General features: G+C 34.7%; 1 protein-coding gene across 1 annotated transcript; it reads left to right on the forward strand.

The window, feature by feature from the left end:
- The first annotated feature begins 289 nt into the window (after positions 1-289).
- LOC119785204 (ras-related protein Rab-8A) lies at positions 290-8344 on the forward strand. The gene is made up of 8 exons (XM_038287700.1): positions 290-496; positions 924-984; positions 2599-2659; positions 2740-2817; positions 2915-3004; positions 3107-3172; positions 3458-3508; positions 4577-8344. Exons 1-8 carry the CDS (start codon positions 373-375, stop codon positions 4664-4666), a joined length of 621 nt encoding a protein of 206 aa, XP_038143628.1. The 5' UTR covers positions 290-372; the 3' UTR covers positions 4667-8344.
- The last annotated feature ends 2137 nt before the right edge of the window (positions 8345-10481 follow it).

A 10481-nucleotide genomic window follows, 5' to 3' on the forward strand; every position in this document is an offset into this window, starting at 1 on the left:
TTCCTCCATGTAACTCCAGTGGAAGGAAGTGGCTGAAGTTATAAAGAACACAATCCCCTCTCTTGGGCTGTCTATAATGCTGTGTGTGTGCTCAGGTCGTGACATTTTGGAACAATTGTGCAACAAGACAAAATGTAAAAAAGTTGAGGTAAAGTTTTTCAAGGTATTTCTTTTATAATTTCCATTATCGGCTCCAAACGTTAAGTCTAAGATGTCTTTGATTTTGCACCATGAAGTGGTAGGTTCCAACGAAGAACTTGGGTACACGTCACTGATAACTTCCTGCCAGTGGATGCCGTGCCAGCAGGGGGCGACATATCAACTTCATGCATCCTATCTTCGCCGGGCGGGATTTCCGCAATAATATCAAGTATGGCGAAAACATACGACTATTTGTTTAAATTACTTCTCATCGGGGACTCTGGTGTCGGGAAGACCTGTGTGCTCTTCAGGTTTTCAGAGGACGCCTTCAACTCAACGTTTATCTCAACAATAGGTACGTACTGAGGGATATGTTGGTGTATTCTCTGTTTACATTACGCAGGACTGGCTTTGCGGATTCGTCTAATTGCTGGAATGCTGGTTATGCTATATATGCCATATAAGGCATTACAGATTTTGTTAGAGAACGTTAATCCTTGTGCAGATTTTGTGGTCCTGACCGCTTTAATATAGTGGGAGGGAGAGAACTGTAAACGTTTTGTTTTTTTTCTTGCATGCTGTCAATATGAAACCTACCTTTTGTACCGGTTTATATGCCCTAGTGTCTATGACCCGTCTATGCTCTGGAAAGACACCGGAAAACCTGATATGTTTTATATTTATGTCAGTTGCGGGTTAATCATTTCCTTCAATGTGTTTTTTAAATGATCTCAGCTTTACAGTTATGATAGGAATGCTAGTTTATGCTTGATTTTCCACAGGTATTGATTTCAAGATTAGGACAATAGAGCTTGATGGCAAGAAGATAAAGTTACAGATATGGTAAGATTCCCTTTTATCTAAGCCAACCATTGTTTTATATATAGGATGCTTTGCCTTTAATTGATATACATTGTATCACTATTACAACCACAGAATTCAGTGTATTTTGTGTGATATATAAAAGAGAGAAGTGATGCATAATCGTAAAGTTGGAAGAAACTGATGAACTGTATATAAAGGTATTTCAAAAGTAGAATTCTCATAGATTTGTGCTTTTTATAAAACCCACTGCAGTCAGTTCCCTTCAAAAGTTGTTCAAATAGGAAATAGAACCTGGAGACCCTTTGTAAGCATATACTGCTGCTACTGCTATTTTTGTGAAGACTTCAGCGTTTTTTTTTGTAACTAAATATAAACAACTAGCACAACGATGGCCACGAATCACAGCAGACAGGTCAAAAATAGGGTTTTGGAGATGTTAAAAGAAGATTAAGTGATAAAGATCTTATTAAGGGCTGTTTATTTTAAATCTACAAAGTGAAAGTAAGATATGGTCTGCCACATAAACTGACAGAGTCATCAGTAAGTCTGGAAAAGATGCAGATGTTGACAGCTAAGGTAGATGATATTGTCAACGGCATAGTTTTAAGTTTCCCTGTCTAACATGAAAGAAACCAAAGAGCTAAGATGTAGGTCCCTTACTAAAAAAACTGAAGAAGGAAGCAAGGGTGGTGCACCCATTAAAAAACTACATGAACTATTTGCAAGTGCTGATTGGATTTGTGGCTGGATGGGTGTGCATTTAATGAATAAATCCACCAGTCGGCATCCAGCTGGTTGTCTGCCTTCACTGGAAGTACCACATATCCTCCAGTTAAGATACAGTATAAGCAGTATGTTATATTATTAAAGTTTGTCATGTTCAAGCGGTGCGAATTCTCTCTGATAAAAGAGTTCAAAAATAGTCCTCTACTTTTAAAATCAATAATAATCCGAAAAATGTGTGTTTCCTTGCACTTGTTGTACATTTTAACGCTGCTCTGACTTCTGCAAACTAAAGCAAAATATATAAAACAAACAAACATCACCTCTGAAACCTCCAAAAAGAACATTAAAAATAAAAGTGAAATATTAAAGGCTAAATATGTATATATATTTTCTTACAGTCTTATAGTTACTGCTATAAGTGGTTTGCTCTGTCATCTAAAGGCATGTTTTAGAGTCTTTATACTTCAGTTAACAATGAATCCATTACTAAATTAGTTTATATAATAATAAATTAATAAGATTCATTGTTTCAACCTTAGATGAATATCAGATCTCAGGTTTTGGGTTTCTTAAACACAGTTTAATAAAATAATATTTTAATTTACAGTAAAAAAAAAAAAAAAAAAGGAAGTATGATGGGTGATATGTGCCAAACCATACAGGGAACCAGTTAGAATGGGATTTTTGGGTTATGAACAAGCTGCCTCTCACTATGAAGGCATAGAGCTAAAAAAAAAAAAAAAGTCTGAACGTTTCCAATCTGAGCTCTTTGACATAATCTCCCCGATGTGAAAAAGTAAGACATGTTTTAAACCGAAAAAATATCACCTGTGAGTTACTGTTTATTGTAACCCCCTAGATGCATATTTCAACCTCTGCTTAACTTACCATCTTGGACTCTTACAGGGATACAGCAGGCCAGGAGCGTTTCAGAACAATCACAACAGCCTACTACAGAGGAGCAATGGTGGGTAGCTGTAAATGCTATTGGTTTCTCATCTTTAAGCATTTAAAGGTGCTTTAAATAATTGCAATATGTGTCTGCAGGGCATCATGCTTGTCTATGACATCACGAATGAGAAATCTTTTGATAATATCAAGAACTGGATACGGAACATAGAGGAAGTAAGTGCTGTTTGAAACTAATTATCACTGACATGTTTGCTCCTTCCTAAAAGGCTGCGTGAAACTTAATACTGTAACTTTCCCTCTATTAACGTAGCATGCGTCATCTGATGTTGAGAAGATGGTCCTTGGCAATAAATGTGACATCAACGACAAGAGGCAGGTGTCCAAAGACAGGGGAGAAAAGGTGTGAAATCTCAGCTAAGAATGAAAGCTTTGGTTTGTTTTGTTGTTAGCGCCGTTGTGTTATGAAATGTTGCTGGAAATGATTCTTTTCTCTTTCTTTCAGCTCGCACTAGAGTATGGGATCAAGTTCATGGAGACCAGTGCAAAGGCCAACATCAATGTGGAAAATGTAAACCTTCTCCCTTATTGCTTGTTCTATCTTATTTGAATGCCAGCTGGATTTATGTCTGATTGAAACCTGGAAGCAGCTCTAGATGTGTTACAATCCCAGAAATGTTATTTGCATATCAGAGAAAATGTTTTAAACTCATGGAGTTAATCCTGTAAATCAGTTGATCCTTGTTGCTTCTACCTGCACTAATGCCCCTAGTTTCTCGCTTGATATGTGTAATGATTTATTGCCCTGGCTTTATATGCAAATTGTTAATTAATTTACCTTTCTTTGGATTCACAGGCATTTTTGACTCTTGCCAGAGACATCAAATCAAAGATGGACACAAAAATGGTAGGAAAACTTAAGTATGGGTCTTGCAAAAGCATTTGAACCAATATGATCTGTTTACATTTTGTCAAACTACTGCCGGATATTTCAATGGGTTATCCTTATGTTAATTGGAGGGGTGAAAACATTTTACTTCTTTCTCCAAAATAAAAACAAAGAGATAAAGTCTTTCTGGTATGTCTACCAACTTTTCACTTTTAGTGACTATATTAAATAAAAAAAAGCCCAGGTTGAGTCAAATTGGATGGAGGCCATCTGTAAACATTAGTTTTTCATTCTTTGCACAAATTCCTGTTTAGGTCTGGAGTTTGAATAGGTCCTTATGATCAATGATATGTTTCAATGTTAACCATTCAAGTGTGGCTCTGAATGTAAGTTAAGGGTTGGAGAATTACACACATATTGACGCTTACCAAAATTCTGTCTGATTACATTTTTTTTTAACTTAAAAAAAATCTATGAAAAAGACATTTCTTTAAACCCCATAATTGCATGCTACTGTGTTGGTTTATCAAAGGAAAGCCCAAGAAAAAACATTGAGGTTTGCGAAGTTTGAAAACTGTTTTGATGTTGGCTCAAATTAAGTTAGCAACTAACTTTTTTATTTTGCAAATCGATTAATCTATCGATTATGTTTTCGATTAATAATGGCATCGGCAAAGATTCCTTAAAGAAGATTTTTTTTATTTTTTTTACAGAATCAAACTAGGTGAAGCTAAAATGTTTCCACTTGAGGAGTTCTGGATAGAGCATATTGATAGATTAAAAAAAAAAAAAGTTTTTTCTAAGCTTGAATGCAAAATCTTTATATATATATATATATATATATATATATATATATATATATATATATATATTTATTTATTTATTTTTTACAATCTTGGTATAATTACTGCTCTATCAGATGAAGGCATTTTTTAGAATCTCTGCACCCCAGTTAACGATCGATTACTAAATTAGTTGACAATTATTTCTTGTTAAGAAACACCTACAGATGCTTTAGGATGGGTTTATGGACTTAAATGAAGTGAAATTGTGTTTAATTGATCTTTTCTGTGATTTTTGCTTCAGGAAGGCAACGCTCCTCAGGGTGCCGGTCACGGAGTCAAGATCTCGGAGCCACAGAAAAAGAGCAGTTTCTTCCGCTGCAGCTTGCTCTGAGAGCCAAAGCTATTCATGCTGGCAACAAGCTGGCTGGACACAACTTGACTGTCTTTGCTCTCAGCACTTCCTCCTCTTTTTCCTTATTCTTCCCAAACATTGCCTCTCCTGCTCTGCAAAAACCACTGTTGTCAGTAGTGGGAGGACTTCCCCTCCTCTCTTCCTTTCCTGAAGGCTTCCAGAGGTTCGTCGCTTCCATTTTTAGAGGATAACTTGTCTTCATTCTCCACAGCTTTTAACCAACAGAGGTCTCAAACCTGAACACGATCCACGTTCTCTGTTACAAAATATGGGTTTTTTTCATTTCTCCCAGCCAGTAGCAGAACCAATGACAGATGACGCGTACATCATTACAATATTTTTGAATTGGAAACTATAAAATGTGTTTTGATCCATTTTTGACATCACTATTTGCTTATTTGCTTCGTGTTGCTGAACAGAGACTGATGTCCCAACCTTCAGTGAAACACCAGTTGCACTTTTTTCATATCAGCAGCTGAAGTCATATCACGGTGCATAAAGTCCATTTAAAATCAGTTGGAAGGTTCTTTTCTTTTGTTCTCTTTCATTTTGTTTCTTGTTCTTGACAATCATCTGATGTGACTGAAAATTAGGCTTTTCTTAAGCCCTGATCACTGCCGCCAAAATCTTTTTGCACTAGCCTCCAAGTGTCTGCAAAACACAGTCTGGGTTTTTATCAGTCCTGCTGTCCAAAGTTTAACTGAAAATAAGAGGTGGCAGATTTCTGTAAAGGATTCCTGAAGTAGTAACCCGTATAGAGAGAAGACTCTTAATCTAAACTAGTGTCTGGTTTTCTTTTAAGGTCTAACCTGTTAAAGATATACAAAAAAAAATCAGATCAGACTTTTAGGTATTTGATCTCCCATTTAAAGAACATATTGGTTGGTCTCTTAATAATAATCTTCAGACCAATCTGTATCTTAACTTTTTTGAGACTGTTTCATGTTGTAGAAATGATATTGTTCTTCATATTGTTAGCAACTTTAGCTTCCATTCATCCCAGGGGGGAAATTTAAAGAAAAAGAAACATCAGTTAAATAGCTTAAAAAGGTCTAAATGGATGCAATTTACTTAAGACTGGATTATGCAGTGTTGTATAATGTTGCTTTTTAGCGGGAAACAAAAAAAAAAACATTCAGTCCTTCAGATTGGGTTGCATTATCATTTAAAAAGGCTAATCCCAAAAAAAAAAAAAATAAATTTTCACACTTTTTATTTACCCCAAGAAGTGATCTCTCATATTATTTAGGTTATGAAGGAAACGTTATAAATGAAAGTGGACATCTTCTGTTTTTTTCCTCTCCAAACGTCACCTGTATTAAAAATCTTAATAGCTGGTTAAAGGTGAGCGTGAAGTTCGTCACCATTGGACAGATTACTGTGTATAAATAAATATTTACAATTTTAGAAAAAAAGACTATTTTATAAAACAAAAGTACAGAAATAGAATATTTATTCAATATGTTATCTCTGGTGGTGGAAAAATAGATATCACTGCATCTTTTACTTCATTTTGGTGTGGAGATATATTCTGTGTTGCTTCCTTTGTATGAAAATCCAGCTTCAGCAGCAGAGTTCCTAACAGTTTGTTCAAAGCACAAAAGCCTGTATGACTTTTGTTTCTTTGCTAACTTTTAGCATCATAGCACATGTGTATTTGCATTAGTTTTTCAATAACAAGGTCTTTAGAAGAGAAACAGCTTAACTGTGGACACCAGGTCCTTTCCAATATATGCTTGTGCCTGAAAGTTTATGTACCCAAACATTAAAGGCAGAAAACAAATATTTTATGAAATTATCATTTATTTATCTCTAGTTTCAGTTTTGGGTTATTTGACTAACTAGTGTGAATTTATCAGTTTCTTTCGTGGGAGGGTGTGTAAACTTTCAAGCAAAAATATATGTGTTTGATCCAGTTTAAAGTATTTTAGTCTTAGGAAGTTTTGGATCATCATGGAAGAGTGAATCAGCTTCTAACAAGTCAGCTGGTTTTTCATAATCTCTTGGTTTATCAGTTTTTCCTCTCAATCATCTCTTCCATGTTTTAGACCTAACATCAGTGATAGCTGCTAAGATTCACGGTGAGCTACACTGGATGCAGAAGTACTAAAAAAGTTGAGGTAGCCTCCAACGGCCCGTTTCAGTGGATTGATTGTTGCTCAATCTTAATCCCATCAGACCAAAGCACACCGCTCCATTTAAAAGTCTCATTAGATGGCGATGTTGGTACAGATTCTGCTTATTTAGACATGCCTTTCCAATACAACCGATTGGCCTTAACATGGTTTGTTAGGGAGACGGTGCTCAAATTAAATGGTTGAATCACCTCTAAACTCTGCTGAGATGATCTTCCTGCATTAGTTTAGTTTATTTCTTGCAGCTTTCTTTCCTTGGGGTGTCCACAAACGAGGCACTGGAGGCTCTTCTAACAATCAAATGATGTCTCTGATTATTAGATGTCATTAAGGTCACCATGTTTCCCATCAAGCTCTTCCAGCACTTTATTATTAAATAGTGTTGTACGTGTAGTCCGTGCCAAGTGATAGCGTCACCATATAACAGCACAGTGTTGACCTGTTGAGTATTTGCATTATAAAGGAAATGTATTACCCCAACATTCACAGCACCAAGTCATCCAGTATCGGCATACTGTAAACTTTCACTTTGTTTCCTTGTATATTTTCTCAAATGTTTTTCCAGTATGTAGGTAAAGAAAAGATGTTTAAAGCTAAAACCTGACAATTCCTTTCATAAAAGTAATGTTTGCGCTCTGCTAACATCAAAGCAGGTCAGAATGAAGATGGTTTCTGGTGTTTTCTCTTTAGTTGTAGCCTTCATGTTCGATGGCTAGGTGGCACTATAGGAACAGAGGGCCTCTTGGCTTTACCACGTAAACAGAAATTGGAGCAAGAGTTTAATTTAACTTGCAGGAAAAAAAAAAGGCCAGTTAAGTGATTGTGTTATTCTCAATATTTTCCTTTGAATCTTATTACCTCATGTTTGCTTTCCGATGCAAGTTTCTTTTCTGGAAACTACATCCACAATATTTTTAAAGGCATTTTTATGGTTTGGTTGCATCTTTTTTTTTTTTTTTTTTTTTTTCTCCAAGGATCAAAAAGATTTGGGACCTCGTGATTATAAGGACCATTTGTTTTAACTGTCAGTTCTCACAGCTGAGCTATGCATTGTAAATCTTGGACCTTTGCTTACTTGTACACCTCTACTATTGAATTCATGGGCTTTGTTACATTTAAAGGTTGATGATTTCAACCTTTAACCAGATAACCAGATTTTAAAGCCTTTTTTAATTATTTTTTTTTAACATTGCTGTTCTATTGCTTGAGTAATATGAAAGCAAAGCCATAGAGAGCAGATGTTAGGGTCACAATCTGTTTTTGTTTTTTTGGACTAATGCTTTTTTTTTTTTTTAAACCTTTTCTTAAAATAAGATCCCATGTTGTAATAAAGCAAACATATTGTAAGTGGTTACGTTTTCATTCTGTATGTTGGGACATTCACAGGGAGAAAAACATAAATATCATTGAAAATTAAAAAAATCTATATAAACTGTACTGTACTTTCTAAACCCATAAGAGATGTATCTACACTGAACTGTAGATATGTGTACTTTTGATTTAATAAAAAAAGGAGTGAAAATGGTTTCCAGTGTTTGATCTTACCCCGACCACATGATCAGTGGTTGACCCCCCTGCTAAAGCTTTGCTGTTTTCAGGACAAATGTAACCAAACCCCTCCTGATGCAAAACAAATCTGCTGTCGAGGGTCCTAAGTATTGTCAAGTTAAACTAACAATCTGAGTTGAATATTTTGGTCTTTTTTTTTACTATCTCCATACATCTGTGGTTCATTTTATCCATCTTGGTGCTAAATCCCATTCACTTGTGCTTAAACATTGATCTCTACTCAGAGAAAGAACTTTAGCTTAGAGCTTCCCCAAAGACACCGCTGATAGGAAATGGGACATATTCAAAGTTTACACAATATTTAATACACAAAGCAAAAAAAATGTGATTTTTTTGATGCAATATTTGTGTTTGAAGACATTACTATGCACAGGTTTGCTATATGGTTTGTTTACCCATTTTCAATTAATTTCAATTATGAAAAGCAAAAAATAGTCAAATATTTGAACTCTATTATTTCTGATGTGTAATGTTTAACTCATCTGTTAGTAGGTTATCAACCTACTAACTGTACATCCTATGCATATTGGACTGTTGGGACGTCCATCTAAAAGAAAAAAAAGGATAAATAAACACATGTGACTGAGAGGAGTCATTCCTGCTCTTTGGAAGAATCATTTCTTTTCAAGTTTGGCAAATCTTGAGAGTAAAAAAAAAAAAAGTGGACTGTTAATGAAGTTCATCCTAATTAGACAATTACTTGTTCTTCAGCTGAATAAACTCTGGATGTGACGGTGCACATTTTTTTCTGTGGTATTTTCAATTCATCTTTTTAGGGTTTTGCAAGCAGCTGTGAAATAAAATGTTTTGACTTAATATTTAGTATTGTCATGTAAAGTAACAACCACAAGGGTCAATGCATTGCATTGAATTTACCAATACAGCATATTGAATAACTGAATTAAATCTTTCTCATAGTCACGGTGCCGGCAAGTGATATTATTTGTATCAAAAACTTTTTCTTCCTCTCCCACTAGGATTACTGCTTTGCATTGCTCACTTCATGAGTGGATAGTCTAAAGCAGGAACGTACAATTAATTTCTATCTTTTTCTTTAAATTCATTTTTCTTTAAATTCAGTTTTTACATTCTATATCATAAAATGTATTGATTTATACATTTGTTTATATGCCAAAGCATATTTCTGTTTTATTTCATATATATTAAAACAGTAGTTTGGCAAACTTCAACATAAAAGCACGTAGGCCTACAGTGTATATAAAGAGCATAAAACAGTGCCTCAGCATGAAAACCTATATTCTAATGTTTGACAGCGTCTTATATCATAAACATGTGAAAATCAAGTACAAATCTGGTGAGCATACAGCTTCCTGTACAGATGCATGCACCTGGGGAACCTAACCGCGTCAGCTCCATTATATATATATAGAAACTTTACTAAAACAGAAACATCCACGTTTTCTACTCGCCTTTCTGTAGTTTTTTCTGCATGCAGTTTTTTTTTTGTTAATCTGTTTTTTTTTTTAATACAGCTCAAACTTATTTTTTATACTTAGTTTATAGCTCCATGTTAATTTGCAACATCTGACTGCATTAATCAGCTTAAATGTGTTTGAATATTGACACACAAATGTTTATAGTATGAAAAGATGTTTTTTCTGATCCAAACTATCACTTAGTTACAAACCGATGCAAAATGTGTTGTCTTTTTCCCTATTGGTATTTATAACAGATCTTGACAAAAATACAAAGATGACTTGTTCGGGGTTATTTCCTCTTCTTTTGATGGTAATCATTTATTTAAGTAGATGGTGAATCCAAACATCAAAAAATGAGATCACTTTTATTTGTGGTTAGAGAGCTTTATTCCAAATACTTCTTAACAAAAAATAAATTTATTTCAGCTGTGAGGATAGAGAGAAAAAAAGAAAGCATCAGGACAGACAGGGGAAGGCTACTGCTTTTGTCTAATATCAGGCAGAAATGTGGGAGCAGCTATCTAATACCAAGTGATTCATTTCTAAATATTATTTATATAGAAACAATACACTAGCAAGATTTGTCATTTATTTACTAATATTAAATATTGCATGTCTGACGATGGGACTTAACCGAGCCAGTTTTTTTAA

The sequence above is a fragment of the Cyprinodon tularosa genome, unplaced genomic scaffold (assembly GCF_016077235.1).
Source record: "Cyprinodon tularosa strain WSP-4 unplaced genomic scaffold, ASM1607723v1 ctg243, whole genome shotgun sequence".
NCBI classification, from domain to species: Eukaryota; Metazoa; Chordata; class Actinopteri; order Cyprinodontiformes; family Cyprinodontidae; genus Cyprinodon; species Cyprinodon tularosa.